General features: G+C 43.5%; 1 protein-coding gene across 40 annotated transcripts in view; it reads right to left on the reverse strand.

The window, feature by feature from the left end:
- MAP2 (microtubule associated protein 2) overlaps window positions 1-22457 on the reverse strand; it is a 218760-nt gene that overhangs the window by 195945 nt on the left and 358 nt on the right. For 10 of the 40 annotated variants that reach the window (XM_074548068.1, XM_074548073.1, XM_074548070.1 and 7 more), the window contains exon 1: window positions 22159-22426. The exons of 28 other annotated variants lie outside the window; for them this stretch is intronic. In XM_074548068.1, coding sequence (XP_074404169.1) covers window positions 22159-22391 — 233 coding nt within the window. In that variant the 5' untranslated portion in view covers window positions 22392-22426. Of the gene's footprint in view, window positions 1-22158; window positions 22427-22457 lie in introns of those variants that run through there. 2 more of the 40 variants (XM_074548093.1, XM_074548081.1) reach the window with 2 other exon arrangements.

Genomic DNA, 22457 nt, shown 5'->3' on the forward strand with positions numbered 1-22457 from the left:
TTTTCATGGTGACGACAGGAGAGGTGAGCATTGGGGACGAAAAAAGAGAAGGACTAATTGCAAGCTCATTAGATAACCTGAACATAATGTAAATATACTGCAGATAAATTCAGTGAGCATTAGGAAAACTAAACTGAGTGACAAGTTTACCTCATGTTCTTTTCCTCTCAAAATAAAAACTTAACTATGACTACTAAAGCATTTTCCTTCATTCCATCTCATGAGTTGAAATAACAACACACTTTTTGAGGACAAACATCGTCCCTGTACTCAAGACCTAAGACCTTTTATCTTCTTTGGTCTTGGGAAGGAGGGCATGGAGGGAATTAGGACATCAACACCAGGACCAAAGCCCTCTGGGAGAGTGGGAGGAGGAGAGCAGGTTCCTCAGCCAGGTGGCACCTGGGCAGCCTGGATGTCCACTCACACAGCTCCACGCAGTCACCCACCCAGACACTGAGCTGCTCAGAAGGAAACATTTCACTTGGATTATAGGAGGGAACACATTGCATGGGCAGCAGCCAGCCCCCATGAGCTGCACTTGATTTACTGGGCCTGGCACAAAAAAATCCAGGATTTGTGTGCATCCCAAGTCCCACTGATTTCACTCCGATCTGAAAATATCAGCCTGATAGGTTTTGGCCCCTACATCCACACCTGCAAGCACATGGAAGGCAAGATAACACAGAACAACCAAACATTTGTACTCATTTTCTTTGAGGATCTAGATTTTTCAGACTGGCAGCAAAGATCTCATGCTCTATACAACTATACAAACTGTAGTTGACACCACAGATCCAATGAACTTGGAGATGTATCATTTTAAGATGTATCACAAAAGAGTAGAAATTTTTGTTTTGAAAGACAAGTAAACAGTAACAAAAATATTATTTATAGAAGAAGATCAGAAGAGTTCGCAGAAGAACAAAGAAGAGCATGATAGAAACTGGGAGCAAGCCACATTATTTATGAGGCACTGTGTCAACACAGTAGTTTTCCTCCACAGTGAGTGCTGAGGAGTTTGGGGCCCATCTGCCCCTGACAGAGGTTCAATGTAAATTCCTTACAGTACATCATATATATATATTTATCAGTATATCAGTACATCATAGAGAGCTGGCACAGAAATGCACAAAAGGAGCTTGCTACTCGGGGAAGGCAGTTCAGAGTCCCAGCTGTACCTCTGCTCCAATTAGCGCTCCATGAACTTTTGTCACAAGAGAAGGCTTTCTGAAAAAAATAAATACATGCTCTGATTAAGTAAATTGTGAGGAGTTCATTTGCAATTCCACAGTCCCCAAGGGACTCAAGGACCAATCTCTCTGGTGTTTCATCTACAGTAATTTAATAACTTACAATGTAAGACCTGTGGCCTACAATGAAGATACCAGGACACATCCTGAGTTTATTATTCACTCACTGACTGAAAGGCACTACCAGGCCAATTTAGGCAAACAAGACCTAGCAGTCCCACTACTGATCCAGTGATTAGTACAACAGGCTGCTTTTGCTGCTGGGATCAAGAGCTCCACAGCTAACAGCTTCCACCAGCAAGCAGGTTCAGGTCAGGCTTGCAAGAAGACTGAAAACCAAGCATTTCTGCTATTCTAATCACTGTGCTCTGTTTGGGCTAGATTTTTTAGTTTGTTGTCTTGCAGCATCTCCTTCCTTTGATTGCCTGGAACTGAGTTGGTCATTACTATTTCATGTTGCCCCAGCCCTGCAGCATCTCAGAGCTCTGAACAGCAAAGCACTCTTTTAATGTAGAGTGCATTCAATAATAAGATTAATAAAAACTTCAGCATCTTGAGAGGGCCATCTTGCATCAGCCTAGCAAGAGGCCCAGAATGGAGAGCAAACAGTGCTATGAGAACAGGCAGTTCTAAGCCTCTTCTTCTACAAATCAAAGTGAACATCCACGAGAGAATCTCCACTTCCAGGCCACACTGCCAAATATTTTAAAAGTCACTGCCCTCTTTTAAAGAACTCAAAATTACCTGAACACTGGTCATTTACACATCTGTCATAATTTATCATCTACACATAGAATCTCTTGATAAAAAGTATCTTCTTCAGCTCTGGTTACATAAATAGAACATTATATTGGGCTGATCAATATACTGCTGCAAAGCAAATAGTTTATGTAGGCTGGTGACAAGCATCCCTCACCATCTAAGGTGTAAACATAAGTGTGACAATTAATTTGTCTCCAACCACTGCAAGAAATAAGGTTTTATCAAGGAAGAAAGAGTCCCACAACTGCTAAGAACTTTTGAGATTTGTCTCTGTGGGACACTATAGATGTTTGTGTTAATTTTCAAGTTTTCCACCTAAATATCATCAAATATAAGGCAAAAAATATTTAGTTTACCGGTGAAAGGATGCAACTTCAAGGCTCTGATGCAGAATACCTGAGCTCTCTTTTCACAGCAACTGTGGGTATGAGTAATTCAGCTGGAAATTGTGAGAAAGTGATGAATGACTCGTAGAGTTCTCCAACTGGTTTTCTATGCATCTGCTCCAGTTGATAAACTACAACTTATGTAACTAGGACAAGGCAATTGAGCAATAAAGACAGCACAGGAAATGCCATTTCTGCCATTAACCAAAATACTCATGGCATTTACATTCTCAAAGAACCATTGGGAAAGTCTGTTCCTTTTTTCTTTCTTTCTTGAGAACACAAGTGTTTATAAAAATCAGTAACACCTCCTTTTTTTCTCCACCCACATGGACTTGGCAACACATCCCCATATTTTGTTATGTCAGCTTCAAAAAACCTGCATTGCATTGCTTCAAGGTCTCAAGAAAAGCAAAACAAATAAATTACACACTGATTTAAGATCTGCCTTTTCTCCTCTGTGTGCCCTGTGCTCAAAGAGAGACTTGGTTCCCCCCATAAATCTGGCCCCAGTTCAGCTGCTGATTGGAGCTGGCTTATGGGATTAATGTCCATGATTTGAACTAATGAACATTTATGAATCAGGAAGTCTGTACAGGCACCCGGACAGTGCATGGTGCTATCACCAGTGCCTCTGGGAGGAGTGTGAGGGCTTTAAGAACCTGCACCAAACAACACTCCTGAGATGAGAACCATGAAAGAAATAACAAAATCACCCAGACATCCCTGGAGGACAGAGGGGCCATGAAATGCTGTTTCTCCTAAAAGGCAGCAGTCCCCTGCCTGCCCAAAGAGAGACACAACCACCCACCTCAGACAGTAACTCAGAGTCCAGGACCACAGAACACAGGCAAAATGCTCATTTCAAGAATACCTTTCCCCTCTAGATCCCTTGGCATCAACATAGCTCTGCCTGCATATTTAGGAGCCAGTTTGAGAGCAGACAGAAACCTGTGGTTTTTATAACACACATAGAATTTTGAAGTTTGTACCCAGAGATCTTCTCCTAACACAGGCTGTTCTGAGCAAAAGATGAGTTTTGCCCCAAAGGCTTGACAGCTCCAAGGACAGCAAGGTATGTACTATTCAAAGAGCAGGAAAGGGAATAACCACACTTGAGTGTTAATCCTGCAACAGTCTACAAGCACAGGCTCCTTGCTATCCCTAACAAACAGGCTGGCATTGATGCCACAAGATACCTGGTTTTTGCTAAAGGAGAACGACCTCAATCACAACTGGGAAAAAACACCCAAAATCAGATTTCATCTTTGACTGGAAAATGCCAAAATGAAAATTTGATACAGTAACTAAAATTATCTGACGTCCAGCATTTAGTAATTCAGGCACAGATTTCACTTATACTTAGAGAGTAAATCCTGATTGATGGTGTTAGAGCAGGTGACCTTCCACTGACACATCAAGATTTATAATGCATGTGGTTTAGTGCAAAATAACTCTCATAAAAAGACTTCCAGAGATTACAGTCCAGGCTCAACTGTTGAACTATCAAGTCTGTAGAACACCATATAAAGAAAGAGTGAACAGAAATGTCATTTTCCTTTGAAGCACTGCACTTTCAGACCCAGCACAAACTAATCTCTCTCTTTCTGCTGCTTCAATGAGTACACAACAAAACCCACATGAATGCTCACCTGCAAGTATATTCACATACCTGCATTTTTAGATTAATTTGCCAGCTTATATTCATGGTCTAAACAGGTAGGAAGTCTCCCTCATCCTGCCCAATAGTCACCATATAAATTACACATGAAAATGTACAAGTGACACTGAAGGATCTGCACTTTCTCCCTTTACAAAAAGATCTACAGCTGGCAGGCCATTAATTTTGTTACACATTGTCTTTGTTCTGCAGGAATCCCTTCATAAATCCCAATACATCAGTAATTATGCCGTAATTTTTAGCAAGGTTTCTATGCTGCTCATGTGTAGGACAGTCTAGAAAATTATGGAAAAATCAGTAACAATCTTATCCAAGTTACTACTGTCCCTCCCACAAACTTTGTAGTGAATAAATGAAAGCAATAGGCTTGTTATAAAATGGATGCTGTACTAATTTTACCAAGTGAATATAAAGCAGACTTTAATTCTTCTGAGGATTCTAGGTAAAGAATGTCTCAGTAGGAGACAATTCCCCACAATATTTAATCTGCCTTTGGAAGCTCTTTCAATGGGAGATGATAATTAATAATACATGCATCTTTTCAGTGAATCAAACAGGGTCTAGATTACACATCATCACTTTTCTATCCAGTTTTCCTGCTCCCCTCCTGAATCCACAGTGAAACAGCAGACCCAATTTGATATCCAGGGCCATTGGCAAAGTTCTGCATGACAGCTCCCTTCCTTAAGCAGAGTAAAGCTGGCAATCAAGAACCTGAGCCTCACCACCACAGCTGACATCAGGGAGCAGAACACAGAACCTTCCCCTTTACAGAACAAGAAACAAAACCTATTTATTCCATCTAAGGTTCTCACAGTTATGATTCACACAACCAAGTAACTGAGGGAAAAGGACTACAGATATACTTATCAATTTATACTGTAGAAATCATCTCAGCATGGCAAGTATGGTAAAACTTAGGAATCTAGTAAGATTATTTAATAGTTGTTGTCAATTGATCATAAAGATTGTTATAATATGAATGCTCATATTTCAAAAGACATGTACAGGTTTTTCTGTCATTCTTTACATTTCTTGATCCAGCACTATATTATTCTTACTCTGTAAATCACTGCTGCCATAGGAAAAGCTTCCAATGAGAGTTTTTCTGTATGTTCAGGAGCTGTTATCATGGCATGTGAATGCAGCATGCAGAAGGGTTCAGTGATTGATGCACATCAGTGCAAAACTGAATGATGCAGTGTTGATTGTAGGTAGAACATATTTCACTTGCAAACTGTCCAGGTGACAGCTCCATGTATTGGCAGACATTTCCCTACTGTTGAGGCTGTTTCTGTTTAACACAATCCAAGTATCAGACTCCAGTGGTGTTTGTATATTGAGTTCCATACAGCTCAGTGGAGTCATAGATGTGCACACATAGACATGCACATGCATAAATAGCTTTATGAGGAAGGATGTGCAATTAAAAGTTTACTGCAAACCAGTAAAAGGATCAGTGCTGATCAGTATGGAATATCCTTGGGGAACTTCACAGCAATGCAAATCAGTTCTGTAAGAAATTTTTTATATCCTTAGCACTTTGAGGGGGAAAAAGACTTCCTGAAGAATTTTTCTAAGCAACAGATGGCATTATGAAGCAGGAATAATTCTCCAGTAAAGGACTGAGTTGGTTTAAAACACTCACAGAAATATAGTAATTCTCTACAAAATTGTCAGATTCACTTGTAGAAAATCATCTTTATTTTTAGTCTCTGTCCCAAATGGAAAAGAAAAATTAAATCCCTGAGTCATAGCTCAAGATTCACAAATACAGGACTTAAAGTAGACCATTACATGACTACATAGCAGGAAGTATCTAAGCTATTAGCTTAGAAAAAGTGACAACATTAGCCCAGCAAGGCATCTTCCAGTATCTCAAATGACATTTTATAAAGATGCACTTTTCCATCCAACTAACAGCATGATTTCACCAGTTGTCACCAAAAAAAAAGCATTTACATGGCAAAACCAAAATTGAACAACAGCTTTTTCAGTATGGAAAAGGGAAAACAAACATTTGCTTTGCTTTCTGCCTCCCTAGTTAATATATTAAGCTAAACAATGTGAAAAAGCACCATTTTAAAGCACTGCTATAATATTAGTTATGTCTCTGAGCCATCAAACATTAATGTACAGGACCATGATTAAATCACACACAAGACCACTTCATAACACTATTTAAAGCTAGGCTGAAAGAGGTCTTTTTCTAGATTGAAAAATTATGTTGGCCTTAGCCATAAAACTCAAGACAATTTACAACCTCTTTAGACCATGAATGATACATATCAGTAAGTATTTCATGACATTCCCTAGCAAAAGTAATACTGTAAACAATAATTATACTATTAATTGGTTATAAGTTTGAAGTCTTGAAACTATTTTGTCATTAACATGCTCTACACCAAACCATAAATCTTCTGGGGGAAAAAAGATAAGAAAGGAAAAGGAAAAAAGAAGCCTCAAGTTGTCAGACACAACAGAGAGCCCTAAGCACCTTTACAGAGGCATTTACAGACCTTCACAACATTCTCAACAGCTGATTTAGTGCTAAAGCAGGCGCCAAAACCCCAACATTGAGGAATAACAAACACCACAGTCACTCAGCTTCCAGATGGGAATGAGTCCCAGCCTGCTTCCCCAAGCCCATTCCAACCAAAACTCTCTCCACTGCTTCATACATGCTCATGCCTCCAGCAAGTTCCACACAGTGTTAGAACTCCAACCCCCGGACAAAAATGATGTTACTGTGCCAGAGTTGCTATTTCAAATGTTTCTGCAAAATGTGCTTCTTCCAAGGACTAATCCAAGCACAGCAGAGATAAAATAAAGATTCCTAGCTAAGGGAAGCCACCTTGCAACCCAATTCACTGAGCTCTTTAGCCCTTTGGCAGGACCATAGTAATCTCCACCAAGGCAAGACATCCCAGGACTTGTCCATTCCAGCTCTGCAAAATGCACACAAAATACAGAAAGGCTCATACCCCAACCTTCTGCTCACTTTAATACCAATGCATTACTGGAGCAGGAATTCTGTATGTTTAGAATTACAGGTCTTCATCAGATTTACACACTGTTAGCAGCAGGATTCCTGGGGAAAAAGAACTGGTGTTCTGGTTTTTGTTCCAGCTTTGGAGAGCACCAACACAATATGCTAATTATCTCCTCCCTCATTCACTGCTCAAACACTGAGAAAACCTGCATACTCCCAAAACCAAAGCTGCCTGCATCAGACATTGTCCAAAGGAAGTACCCTAATTATGCCTAATTTAGGATTTACATTTTAATTTCAACTTCAAGACAGCTGGGCTCTTCTCAAGGGAAAACCAAGAGCAGCACAGTAAATCCTTCAGGCACGCTCCCCCTGCTTTTTTTCCAAGCTGTTGCTGTGGGGTTTTCACTGGTTGAAGACACCATCAACACACAGCAAAAGAATATTTTTGCCTTTCAGATTCAGGGAGATAAGAAAATGAGAAGTCTTACTGACAACTTGACCCATTCTTTCAAGACAGTTGTTCCATATTTATGTGGCTGCCCCATACCATGTGGTAGAGTACCATTGGCTTGTTTTTAATAAAATACAAACAGTTCAGTTGCATAATGGAAGTTAAGATTGTCTTTAGCAAGGATTGCAGCTGTAGAACCAACCTCACAGGATGTGGACTTAAAAACTGAAGCAATACATAAAATAAGGTTTTTATGTGGGTTCCTCAGAACTCACTACAATAAATTCACAATAAGCTTTGATATCAATGCTAACAAGTAATTAAATCGGTGTTCCATTTGTAAGTGCCTTCAAGTTGTGCTTACAAACATTTCAACATGAAACTGACAGACATACACTGTTTGCAAAGAAGCTGCTCAAAAGAATATACATGATAAAAGCCAGCAATGCTCTTATTATTGGATCAACATCATGAGAATGAAAGAAATGAACAACTTTCAGACCTCCTCAAGTTGCTCCAAAGTGTTTGTAAGGAAGGCAACCTGCATTTACATGGCCCCCAGACTAGCAAAGTTTCTTTGGCATGCATTATTCTCCCAAGATAGCTAAAGACCTTTTAAGGCAGGGCAATGAGCGGGTGAGCTGCAAGGCAGCATCAATCAGGCCTGGATTCAGCAAGAACCAGGAGATCTGCTTATTTGTCACAGCACACACCACAGTTGAGACAGCCACCATACACAGAGCACCACCACACAATTCCAGAAAGCTCCAACCCACACACAGTAACACCTCACCACATCAGCAGGCTGCAAGCATCTGCCCTTCTTGTCCTTCAGCCCAGCCTTTTATCCCCTGCTGTTGATGCCCTGCCCCTGAGTGCCCTCTGTTCCCTTTGGTGGTTGGTCAGTGCCCCTGGGCACTCCATGGCTCGTTCCCTTCAACAGCATTCACCTGTCCTGCACAGCTGTGCCCGCTGGGGATGAGGCTGGGCCAGCCCCACTCCCAACCACCACAAACTCTGTGCCTGCACTTATCCACAGAGCAGCTCCCTCAAGAAAAGGCATCTCCCAGAGCAGCTGTGGGACAGCCAAAACACACCCACACACCTCAGTACTGCCGTGCTCTTTTTACCTGCTGGAGTAAGCAGGTGAGTATTGAGGATGTAGGAGGGGGAGCAGCTTCCTCTTGCTCACCTCTGGGCAACCACACAGGGTCAGCCTGAATTCCTGATGCCCACGTGCCACCAACTGCTGCCAAGTGGTCAATGACATGAAAAATGGTTGTGTACTGTTCTGCCCAGATGTCTATTTCCCTAGCAAAATTCTTATCATTCACCTGAAAAGTTTATAACCTTGAGCCTGTCCTTTTTGGGCTGCCGGCACTTGGATGGAGAAACACAAAACAAAATTAAATGTAGGTGAAAATATAATTGTAAGATACTGAGCCAGGCTTATACAAATCACAGTGCCAACCACACAGCTCTATTCTACTAGTAGTCCAAGCAACCTTTATCTGTTGCACACATGAATATTCGGAGAAGTACCTAACACCAGCTGCCCTAAGGAGTAGAATAATGTCACTTGCATGTTGCTGCCATTGCTCACAGCTCTGCCATCCCTGTCACCACCCTGGGTGGCTTTGTGCCTCTGACTGGAGTGCATGGGATACTTTGTCACTCACCTAGAAAATACCACCCTAGTATTGAGCCCTAACATTTCAAGTAGCTCTAATTCAGCTTTCAGCTCGGTTCTTTGTCCTCTAAAAATAACTCACGTTTAATTGCAAATGGCTACAATTTTCTAATTCTTTGTGACCCCAAACCTCTAAATCTATTACCCAGAGACAGCCAAAGTAATCCTTAATGAAGGTGTGGGTACAATGCAGCATGCTAGGGGCCATCTGGTTGCCAGGTGTTTCCTGGCTTAGCTTTCCTTCACAATACACATCACTCCTCTTCCCCTAATTCCAAGGAAGGCAATTTCTACCTCAGGAAAGTCCCTCATTAAAGACACAGACAAGGGCTTTTTTGCAAGCAAGTCAGCTGCAGCACAGCAAAGTTCAGAGCCCACAGCAGAAAGCCTAGAAGGGTTGTTTATTACCACACATATGTCCCTGTGACTATCACCAATAGACTGTGCCAGGACTGTTTCTGACTGTTAATAGGAAGTGCAACATTTTCACTGTGACCCAATGCTTTGTGTCCTTCACAAAAAAAAAAAAAAATCAATTCCAAAGTAAGAGCAGTTTTTATAATTGTACCATTTATACAGGTGGTACTATTTTACACCCATAGAAGAAAGGTGATTTAAAATGTACTAAGCAAGACTGGCAACCAGGATAATTTGATTTCTTTCAGGGAGTAACACAACCTGTCAGAGTGGTTAGATCCTGTGAACTTTATTTTCAAAATGGACTTTATTTTAATAACACGGACTTGAGAGTCCTATGGGCCTGTTCAACAATTGCTTGACCCATAGGGGAATGTGGAATACTCGTGATACAGCAGTTCCCCACAAATTAAAAAAACATCTGTTTGGATGTATAGGCTGGCCCATTATCTGTCTTTATGCAGACAGGTACTCTAAGGGCTGCAAAAGCAGACAAAAAATTATGCTGAATGCCTGAATGTCTTTCACACATTCACCTGTATGGTGAAACCAGGACAGGGTGGAAGCAAAAATACATGTGGAAAAGGTATCAATCACATAATGAACATATTTCGACCTATCAAATTCAGGAAAATATGTAACATCGGTTTGTCACCTCTCTAGAGCTTAAAGTGTTAAGTTTACACATCACTGTTTTCAGCAAAACCCAAAAGCTAGAGTGAGGAAGTAAAATGTATGATGTGCCATTTCAACTCCTTAGCATTTTATAATTTATCTCCTTCACATCACTCACTGGAGCTTGCCCAGGCTCTCCACAAGATAACATGACTTCACAAGAGCTTATTTTCCCCATGAACAGGCAGACAGATCAAAAACCCACTAACTGGTAACCATCCTTCCCATGAATGGAGACAGTGATTTAACAGACAGAACCTTGGGAAACAAAATTACAAGGCAATGTTTCTGCCGACGGACAGGAGCTGAAAATAAGCAATATAGAGAAGAGTTAATGGTTTTGTGTAATTTCAGCTTGAGAGGACAACTTTCAAATCAGGATTATTACAGGAGCATCCATCACAAGAAGCAATCAGAACATTGCAGGCATGTTCATCTTGGTCATGCTTCTTCCCTTCCCCAGGTAAATCCTGCCATGTGCAGGGAGCAGGGATGCAGTGCTGCTGGACCCTTTTCTGACACCATAAGGCAAGCCTTTCCATCTAGGTGGTTGATCGGGCTAGTAAATGACCAGAAAAGCATGGATTAAATCCACATCCCCCTCTGCAGCAGCTTGTTTTCTCACTGCTGCCCATCAGTCATAAGGACTGGGGTGGAAAAGATCAGGCTGCCCCCAGGATCAGAAGGATCAGGGCAAAGGGGCCACTCTCCAGTTCTCCTTCCACAGCCCCATCAAGCTGATGAATGGAACGTTGTGTGTCACTCAATGGCAGTGCAGAAGGGGCCGGTGTGACTGCCAAGGTGGCACAAGTGTCCTCCTTGTTCCAGTCTCAGGTGCCACCTGTGCCATGAGCACCTCTAACTCTGCCCACCATGGACACAAAGCTCTGCCAGTGTTCTGTTTCCCCACATAACTTGGTAGCACAAAGCGTTCCCTGAAGCCTCCCATGGCTGAGGGTCATATTTAGAGTCAGATCAGTCTTTAGCATAACAAGAGTTTGTTCAAATCTCTAGATTCAATTTGCCTGAGGTGCTTTTTCAAAATCTGTTGCGTCGTCTTTGGGACATCCTTTTGCTCCTGGGATACATCACTCGACACAGTTCTGAGCTGCTTACCCTCCAATCCCACAGAAAGGTCAACTGGCACCATGGGCTTCATCTCAGCCTCTGAGCTTCATCTCAGCCCCCTGTAAAGTTCAGCTGAGCATCGTCACCAGTGCTGCCACCAGCTGCCTATTTAAGTCCCTGTCTGGCTGCCACTTGTGACAATTAATTGCACAGACTCAACAGCACTTCTCCACCAGGCTCCTCTCTGCAGAGCATCTGCCACATCACATCTCCTCTCCCCAAGGGCAGGTGGAGACAAGCTTCTCTCTGCTGCCATGGAGCTCAGCAGGTGCATCTCACAGCCTGTACCTCACTTCCACCTTCTCTCTCTTCAGGCCAAATCCAGGAAGTATTTATTTGTTTAAATATTTATGGTTTACTTGCAGTAGTCAGTTCTCAGGAATGTTTCAGACTGGTTATGTACAAGTAACAGGGTCAGTGGCATGCACAGAAAAACTGTGTCAGTATTTCTCAAACATGACAGGGAAAACTCATTTTTACAGCAAAGACAAAAGCCCTTGTGACTCCTCCAGCGTATGGAGAAGCAGCCTGAGCTGGGGACTCTGCAGAGTCAGGATGCTCCATCTGTGCTTGGGAATTAGCAGGTTACGAAATGCAAACAGCTGCTGCTCAGAGACACACAGGGCAGAAGTGCCTGCTCTGCCCAGCAGCCAGGAATCTGCTCTGCTGGTCCTGGCACCGCAGTGCCCCAAAGAGCCACTGCCCCATCAGTCCTCAGCGCATGACAGGCAGGTTGATTTATGGGTGGACACAGAGACAAAGCTAAAATTTGCCCAGAGCATTGCAACACGAGTCATTTCCAAGCCCAGAAGAGCTTCTCCAGCTCAGCTGCAGATCAAGACCTAAGCAAACAGGACAATCTAAGACCAAAAGCACACCTGTGGTGGACACACAGCGGCTCTCACCACTATCCCAGAGCCCCACCAAGCTCAAATGCACTGCTCATCCCACAGATGTCTTGCCCACGATCCCAAGCTCCTCAGAAAATAAGCAACATCTCATTTCAAAACGAAATCCAGCAGAAGAACATCACATGTTCTTTTTCTATGAGTTCATCTATGCAGCAGGTTTTGTAGTTATGTGGAGCTCTGCCCAGAGCTGTTTCAATACAAAATGAGTGACTAAACTGAAAGGTAACAAACTGAAAGATAAATGCAGACAGACCCACACTGGAAGGGGAAATTGCCCAGCACCAGTACCAGTTGTGAAGGATTTTCAAGTCCAGCTACAAAGCAAATCCATCACAAAAAGGGAAATATTAACAAGTGACTACAGTAATTTTATTCTTGAGGCATACTTACTTGCTTGTTCATTTTACTATCTGTATATTTTAATGTCTTTTAAAAGCAAGTTTCTGCTAGAAATTGTTTTCACAAGCTTCAAAACATTCTTCAAAGAGCTACTCATCTGCTTAGTGACACAGACATGGGGCAGGGCTTATTTATTAATCTAGGAGGATTACACTTCAATCTAGATCAACCTTTGCCTGCAGGTAAGAGCAGTAGGGCAGATAAATCCAGCAGATTTTCCAACTGCAAAGGCATGAAAGGAATAGAATCCTAAAGAAAACGGTGTCATGCTTGAATGGTGAAAAGAGGCGAACATAAGGAGATAGCCACTTCCTTTTTATCAGTTGTTCAACAGCTGCTGGAACAGGCAAATTCTATTCCTACTGACCTGTCAGCTCTGAACCTGCCTCTAATAGCTGAAACCAGTCTCCATAGCTAGTTTTTCAAGTGAAAATATAGCACATTTCTCTGATGTCTTTTTTCCTGCCTTTTTAATGTGCCCACAGATCATTTTGTCACTGGAGAAAGGCTCATTTTTCACTTACCTTCCCTCTCCCTTAGGCAAGCAAGAAAAGGCACCAAAAATACTGCTACAAAAAACAAACACACAGGAGAGGTAAAATATCCATTCTCTCCCCATCCCAGGATACAGACAACTCACTTATTCCACTGCACCTGGAATAAGCAGTGTCACTGAGACTAATCCTGCAATAACTTAAAATGCAGAAGAAAATTCCATCCTCTTCAGAAAAAAAATAATTACAGCTTCTATCAGCATATAAAACAAATTAGAAGCAAAAATAATCCAAATCTTCCAAGTAACTGAAACATCTGTACTTAAATGCACATGAGTTTGGCAGAGCAGGAAGGGGAAATCACCTGGTGCCAACCACAGAGGTACTTCAGAGTAAAACCCCATAATGCCAAACCTGCAGGGAAGTTTTTCTGACTCTGGCAGTAAACATGGATTCATATCCTGAAGTATGAAACACATTTTGCCCAGTATTTTTTCCCTCCTCCTGCTTGTAATAGGTGGTAAAAGAATTCAGTCCTAAAATACTTAATTTAAAAGGTAAACAAGTTACTTTAAGTACAGCTTGCACATTCACCAAGTTGCTCTGTTCCCATCATGGAATAAAACAGAAAGTTCATGACACCACCCAAAAGAAGGAGTATCTGCCTTAAAATAGCCAGGAGCATTTTATGTGCTGGCTCAGAGAGGTACACACTTGCCACCACCTACATATTGTCAGCATTTTTTAAAAAATAAATTAATTACAGTCAAGGAGTACTCTCTCATAAATAGCAGTGTATAAATCCATTTGTGCTAAAAAATAATAAAAAAAAAAGTAGAATCAAGTTCATAAAAAGATTTCAAAGCATTGAATAAAGCATTGTTTCAGCAGATACTAGTTACTGTGAGTGTCACAAAGCCTGAATTTACAATACAGGGTTCAAAGACTCAGTCCAGAGGAATCAAAGGACAGAAGTCCCCACAATTACAGCTGCTCAGTGATACAGGTCACTGCTGGCACCCTGATACCAGCACTGCCATCTAAATAAACACACATTCCAGCATCTCAAGCATCAATAGCATTAATATTGTAAAATGAGAAATGTGTTCCTAATTTCCAAGTGCCTGTAATTATCAAATGGAACTTAGCAACAAATTATTAATTCTATTTATTGCTAAGAGTGATGCTGGAAGCATACAGTGGACCAAAAACAAGCAAAGGGGGAAAAAAGCCTAAATGAATTCAGCTTTTTTTGCTCAGAGAACAGTATTAAAGGTCATTCTAAGTGCATGCAGTTGGACTTTTTTCCCAAATACATTCCACAAAAAATGTTCTCAACTATTTGTATTGAAAGATAAATTTAGAAGAATTTTTAATATTGCATTCAAAATACTACTAATGTTTTAAGCAACACAAGTAGCACACCATTAAAAATTATCTAAATTAAAAGACTATAAGTATTCTCTGTAAATCACTTCTGCTACTTTTGGCAACCTGTAGAGTATAAAACTATATATATATTAATTTGCAGTAATACAAAATGGCTTTTATTAAAAGTTTAAAAATAAATTTATTATATGCTATAATAGACAGCACCTGGGTAATAAGAAATACTTAGATTCAACATTCTGCTGTTTTATTCAGAAGCAGAACCAGCTCTCCACAGCCTAAAAAGCTTAACTTTGCAGAACAACATGGAATGAAAGCTTATTTGCCACACTCTATCCTTTGCTCTTCAGAATGAATCAAGTTATTAAGCATTCCACACACACACAGGGGTTTGTTTGCTTTACTTTGCTTTTTTTTTTTTAATTACTCTTATTGGAGGTTAGGATTTTTTTTCTTTTTTTTTTTTTCCTTTCTCTCAGGGACTTTTGTCCTATTTGTTGCCTAAGAGATGATAGTGATTGGTACTTAAGAGGCAAAAGAAGTGGCCGAGGGGGGGGACAGGGTGCAGCTGGCCACTCTTATTGGGGGCTTTTTCTCTTGGGAAGGGCAAAGACAGGGCAAAATTTTGGCTTCCAGACCCCCTTAGCCACAACTTGAAATCTCTATGTCTGCTCTGGACTCCTGGCAGCACAGACACTGACTCCAGGTCTGTTCTGAGCATGCTGTGAGCAACCTTTGGCCCAAACACTGCCCTAACAGTGCAAATCAAGAAGTCTGATACAAATCTGGAGGAGATGACACTCTTATTTCAGAAATATCCCTTCTATTCTTGTGGATAGCTCCCTGCACTGTGTATTTCGTAATGCAGGTAGCAGGGGAGCACTGAAGGAGCATGGGGTATCCAAGCAGCTTATCTGCCTTCATCAGTGATGCCCTCCCACCCCCAGCTACAGGCGGGCAAGAAGGATGGGATATGACTGACCAACCATCCAGACCATCCCTTTGGCAAAATCTGCTCTCCTCCTTTCCAAATCATCCAGCTCCACCCCTGCATGTCTCCTTTTTGAGCCCTTGGGTTTTTTTCCCTCAGCCTCCTTGAACAATCTGCTAACTGCTGGTGGAAACAAAAGGCAGCATTAGTTTCAGCACACCCAAGGGAAGCAGACCAATGCCTACACGCATGACCAGAGCCTGGCTGCAAACAGGCAGGGCAGGCTGCCTGCCCGGCACGCCCTGAGCACGGCCTGCAGGAGGAGCAGCCCAGCACCTGAGAGCACACCAGGCACCAGCAGCCAGGCTATGTCAGCAGAAACCTGCTCATGAGCACACAGCTGCTCGTCAGCAAGCCACAGGCACAGCGCCTCAAACAAAGGAGAGGCTTTGCTGTCTGAGCCATACCGGGGGGCAGAAGGGGAAGGGGTGCCTTGGCACACCTCAGACATCACACATCAGCTGCAGCAATCAGGCAGGGAGGGGTCTCTGTGGGGTCCCTTCATCCAACAATCAGCCAGGGTTGTCACATGTAAAAGCACGTTAACATTAGCAAGTGTTAGCACTAGGCTGTGGCACAGCATTTGTCCTTGGGTCTGGCCAAAGTGCCCATGAGGAGATCAGATGTGCTCAGACCTGGTGGTCACAGAGGGACTGCCGTGGAAAACAGAAAGTGTAACTTGGCACGAGAAGATCTGGTTAGCTAAAACAAGCTGACCAGATTTCCAGCGAAGCAGAATTCAAACCCACAACTGAACCCTCCTTAAAGTCAAAGGAACACACACTTTCAGCCCATTTCACAGCAGACACAGAAAAAATGCTTTCCTCACAGTCCCTCTCAGAGCCTGAGCCCTCCCAGAGAAATAGGGGTGTCCTTGCCTTAATGTCCAGCACCTTGCAACTGCCCTTGCTGCACAAGCTGCTCACATACCTGCTACACAAAGTGAGGAGAACAAAAGCAGAGAAACCTAACTGTACCTCAACCTCAGCTGAGGCTCCTCCAGGCACAGCCATGCTTGGGACACACACGGAAGGAGGCCAATCCATCCTTGCTCACAGCCAGCACATACAGGATTCTGGCCCAGCAGTGAAGCACACAGGCCACTTTTGAATGTCTACAGCACTTCCTACTGTTCATCTCTGGATCAAACTTGGACCAAGGTAGGAGTTTTCAAAAACATCCCAAACTCTGTTCAGAACTTCCATAAAACATTTTAATTTTGAGGCAGTTCATCCAAGATCAGAATCTCAGGAAAAGTAGCAAGTTTTACATAGCCAAGCAGCTGTCCTAAGAGATAATCTATATTCCTAAAGATAGAACTGATAGTTCCTAGTTCTAAACCAGAAACCAGCCCCTATCATTCCCTCCAGAAAACAAAATGAAAACATAGGGTTAATTGAATCAATAGGTCCTATAATTAAATGCTGCCAAGTTAGCTGGCATGATTGGACTACTGGGTTTGGTTTGTTTGGGGGTTTTCTCTTGTTTATCCAGAGGTTGATATACTTTAAATACAGCTAATTTCACAAACAGCTATTGAAATTTAATTTAAAACTCCCTCAGGGAATAAAATGAGAAGTTTCACAGAGAGAAAAGTAACTTTTCATAGACTCAACTCACTGGAAGCTACTGCAATCTAACTGTCTTAGAGCTACTAGAAGTACCAAAAGAAAGAAATCTTCCTTCTTCTTGCTGGGGGCTTGGCACAAGACAATAAATATTCCTCAACTCCTTATACCTATGAGTGACAAATGAAGGAAGAAAATTTGCTAAAGGACCTTAATTCTACCTACAAACCCACAACTTAAGAATTGTCAGGTGTAAACTGATTATTTCCCTGATGGCAAAAAGTACCCTAGATTTTCAATAATCAGAAAACAGAGCTGTAAATTGCATTGTCTCTTTCCAGAAGGTGCAAGTCAGGTACAGATTCAATGAACTCATCACAGTTTCTGATTTTCATTATTTAACCCTGCTGGTTGTACTAAGGCTATTGTCTCCCTTATACTATATGAAACATACATACATTTTATCTGGAAGCATCATGTGCTAAAATAAATAAATTGTTTCTGTGGTGTAATAAATAGTCTCATGACATCACAGAAAGTTAAAAAAATGTGGACTTTAAAGATGCTAGAAGATAAACAGAGTATCATAACACTGGTCAAGCCTATCAACCAGCACTAACCTGTCTCACAGACTGCAGAAAACAAAGAGAATTGGCCAAGCCACACCTTTTCACCATAATTCCTCTCAAACTAACAAAGATGCAGGATGCTGAGTGCAAACACTAACAATGCTCTGAAGCTGATGCCTGTTATCCCTTTCTGCCACCTCCCCAATCAAGACAAAGGAACAAAGATCAGTTTCATCTGCAAGACTGCTGTAGGGAAAAACAGCAGTGAGTGTAAAACCATAAGGATTAGCTCATCTTTTCTCCTTAATACAAGAGCAAACAATTAGTGTTCAAGTAAAATGGGTCAATCAAGACTTCAAATCCTCTTAACAGCTAGTACAGTAACCCATGTGGCCACAACAATCCAAATTAACCCCATGGATACATCAGTGCTTTCCTCTGATACCTAGAAAGCAATTACAAATGTCACACTGAACGTCCCTCTGAAACACCCTTGTATGGTTTAGTAGCATAACCTGTTATTAAACCTTCCCACAAAATAAAAGCTTTTCCCTTTTCTGAGGCAGGCAGCTTAAACCATCTCTGTTTTCCAGCACCAATGCTCTAAATCAGCTCCACCCCATGGAAATAAGTCTCATGCTGTTTTTTCTTATTAACTGAGATGCAGTACAGAGCTGTTGCCAATGAGCACACCTGTACAAGAAGCAGAAGGATGGAAGAAAAGCACCAACCCTAAATATGTCAAGACCCACCCATACTCTGCCTTAGTGTGTGCGCGTGTGTTTGGGAAGAGATAAGCCAGGTCATGATATCAGAGAACACTGCTCATCTCATGCTCTCTCTGGAGTACTTGGTATCTCTAAATATCATCAAGGGGTTCACAACACTGAGCCCACACACCATGAATTTATCCTCTTCCTCTTTTCTGTAAAAACATGCTTGATTTTTAAACGTGTCTAAAGCTGACTTTCAAGCACAATTAAGCATGTGCTTGAACTGCATAAATACAGATGGACCAAAACAACCATCCTTGAGTCTTAAGGAACAATTCTACATATCAGCACATACATACTTTTATTTCTTCATCAAGTGCACACACGGATTTAAAGATAGCACAAACCCCAAAATATCTATATCATCAGATAACTCAGTTTAGAAAGGACCTTGGGACCCCTTTTAGACCTTTCCAAATTTCTGGTCATTATTTGTGTGCATGTTAAGTGCAACGCTCCCTAATCCCTCCCTGGTTAAGGCTTCAGTTCAGTTTCCAGCATCCTGCAGCCAGAAATGCCTTTTCTGAAACCCAAACAAAGCCAAGGGTGCATTTTTTTGTTCTTTGACTGTGAGCCAGAAGTTTTACCAGATCAGTTCTCAGCACAGCCACTGCCTGCACTGTGGGCAAAAGATCTGCAAGGAACTCAGGCTCAGGCACCAGCAGAGCTTTTATTTTCCTTTCTTAAGCTGATTATCATTTGTCCCACCATGGCAGATCAGATTTCAGATCCTTCATCTGCTGCAGATATGTTACAAGCTCTGTCATACCTTGTGCCTTTGTAAAGACATTAGTAAACAAAAGGTGACTTTCAGAAAGCCTCCATCATAAAGTCCTCACAACCTAAATTCTTTTTGACTTCTTCTTCTCCCAACCCCATTAAGAGAACAAACCTGTCTCCAACACACGTGTGTGACATGCCACATTGGGAGGTGAAGCTGGAACAGCCCAGCAGAATCTGCAAAGGGCCTCAGCCCTGTTTCTGTGCTTAGATATTTCTAGCAACTTCCACAGACATTTTTAAGGGAGCACAGTGCCAGAGCTGGAGGGGCCAGAGCCCACTTTGTCAGCACACACAGCAAATGCCTCCTCTGTGAATTCAGATGTATGGTTTAGCAAAGGGTAACCTGTACAGAAAGGAGCATGACAGACCGAAAGGAAAGGTGCTTCTGGAAAAAACATCTGGCAACACGGGAATTCTGAACCCACAGAATGCAGCAATTCATTTAGAGACTGTTGTGATCAGATCACTCCTGCCTAGGCACAGCACCTCAGGGGTCATTAAATTACAACTATTTCTTTATTATCCACACACATTAAAGAACACAGCTAAGTGGGTATGATATAATATACCATAATAATTACATCAGTCCTCTAAATCAAGGCTGCAAACGCTGCTTTACATAACAAACTGCATTATAAGCACAATGACCTGCCCTCCAGTGTGCTAAAACTCTCCTCAGAAGAACAGCAACTCCTAATTCTCAGGATGACAGCTCTTTGGCTTCTCTCAGACCCCCACAGGAAATGTGCAATATGGGTGCAGCAAACTGAAAAGTTCCAAAACCCAGATCCTGTCCCTTGATGAGATAAGAAGAGATGAGAAGAGATGGAATGTATGGCACCGTGCTCCACTGCTGAGATCATCCCTCCTCCCAGAGCCCTGTGCCAGGGCTCACCTGCAGGTTTCATTGCCATGCACAGCAGCCTCACTAAGGCACTGGGGTTATTTCCAGTGTGAGACTTTAGCTCTCCTGCAAATTGCAAATGCCTGAGCTCCAGGACACTGGTACCACATGGAGACTGAGGTCTTGCCCACTGCTGGGTGCACATCAGTGTCTTGCAAATGAAACAGTGAGGCGTGGGTGGTTCCCAGTCCTGGGTGCTACACAGGTGAGTCTGGGCTCTGTTACACATTTCACACTTTCAGAACATCAGCTGGAGAAATGACAACCATAAACTTAACTGGACTGCCCTCACCCTAACTGAAGAGAGCTGTAGCACATCGAGGGGAAGTGGCCAATCTTTCAGTGCTCATTAATCACTTTTTCATCATCATCTATGACGTAACAACTTCACTATGCTGTGCCCTCTCAGCACATTCTCTTCCCAGGCAATGCTGACGCCATCCAGGCAGGAGGGAAGGGAAAGAAGCTATGGAAAATAAATACATTCTGCAGCTGAGCCTCTTCCTGAGGCTTTCAGCTATGAGACGTGTAGCCCAGACATCCCAGCCAGTCTAAACCAGCACAGGTGAAAAGAAACAGGTTCCTTCATGGAGAGGAATCAAAGGTTTGTGGAGAAAACGGGGAGAAACAGAACCAAAAGAGTATGTGGCTCAATCTCACATGGTAGAACCCTTCTGAAAACAAAATGGACAGGTTTTCTGAACAATAAGCAGCACAAATGCTGGACAGCAAGTGGTTTTTTTTGAGGAAGGATGGAGTATTATTTATTGGCATGACAGATTATGAAAATTGATGCTAAAGACCTAGAATAAGGAAGACTTACAACATACATGTGCATACATCCCATTCTACTGCATGTTAATGCTATGCTAATTGCTATTCTGTTAATTGCTATGTTAAAATGCCATTCTCTATGCTAATGCTCACTCACAAGTGAAAACCTACACCTCTGTCTCAGGAAGAATCCGACATAAAAACCCACCAAAAACACGAGAGGATATTTTAATTCGAAGGAAAACCGAAAGTTCCGGCTTAACCCAGGGAAACTGACCATGCTGGTGTCTTTCAATACGGAGAGCAGTTCTCCCGGCATGCGGCACACCCCCTTCTTTCCCGAAGGTGCTCCATAAAGCCCATTTTGTGCAGAGGGCAGGTCGGGGTGTCTCGTTTGGATGGGTACAGGGCAGAGGAAGGCGAGCAGGGTTTATCTGTGGCTCGGTGCAGCAGCACGGCAGCGCAGCGCAGCACACGCCTACGGCTCCTACCTGCAGCCATCCGAGCCAGGCACATTCTACATCATTTTCTCCTACATAAAAAGGCATTGTTCGCCGCTGGGCTCCCGTGCGCGGCTGTTTTCCTCCCTGATCCATGCAGTACAGGGAATAATTTTTTTAGGTGGGTTTTTTTTTCCCCCTCTCCCCGATGCAAATTACCAGCGCTTACAGCCCTCGCCTCACACAACGTTCTTTGTTCAGCCGCGCAGATCCCCTTAGAGGAGCTTAGGGGTGGGGGCAGGAGAGGACAGAGGCTCCCATCCCCCGGAGGGCTTTCAGAGCCCGGAGATGCTCCGAGCCCTCAGCGCGGCCGCCCCCGTGAAGGCAGAGCGGGCGTTACAGGGCGGCCGCCCCGCTCCATTTTCACCTCCGGGAGGTGGGGCGGGGGCGACCCGCGGAGAACTCCGGTCTGGCTCTGGGACTGAAGGGCCCAAAGAAGGGACGGAAGGACGGACACACGGACGGACGGAGCACCCTCAGGAGCGGGGTGCCCCCAAAAGGGCTCGCGAAGGCCGCAAGGCGGGAAGCGCGCGCGGCTGCCCCCCCCCCCACACACACCCACCCCTCTTTTCCCGCACTCCGCAACGGCGCCGGCCCCGCGCCCCCGCCCCGCCTGGCCCTCCTCATCCTCCTCTTCCTCCGACGGGGCTCGGCACGGCGCTTACCTGAGCGCCACGGCGGCTGCCGGCACCGACGGGCACACGGAGGACGCGGGGCACCGGGCTCCAGCCGACCCGCCCCGCCGCTCTCGGGGCTGTCGCCGGGACGCGGCCGCCTGCGCGCCGCGAGCCCCCGGGACCGCCCCCGGCCCCGCCCCGGCCCCGCCGCCGCTCCCGCAGGGCCCCCGCGCCTGAGGAGGTGGAGGAGCGGCCCCTCCGCCCCGCCCCGGCCCCTGCATTGCAGAGACTCCGAGCGAGCCGCCGGGACAGACACACGCGGGCCCGCCCGGTGTCGCCGTGCCCGG

This window comes from Zonotrichia albicollis, chromosome 10 (genome assembly GCF_047830755.1).
Source record: "Zonotrichia albicollis isolate bZonAlb1 chromosome 10, bZonAlb1.hap1, whole genome shotgun sequence".
Lineage (NCBI taxonomy): Eukaryota > Metazoa > Chordata > Aves > Passeriformes > Passerellidae > Zonotrichia > Zonotrichia albicollis.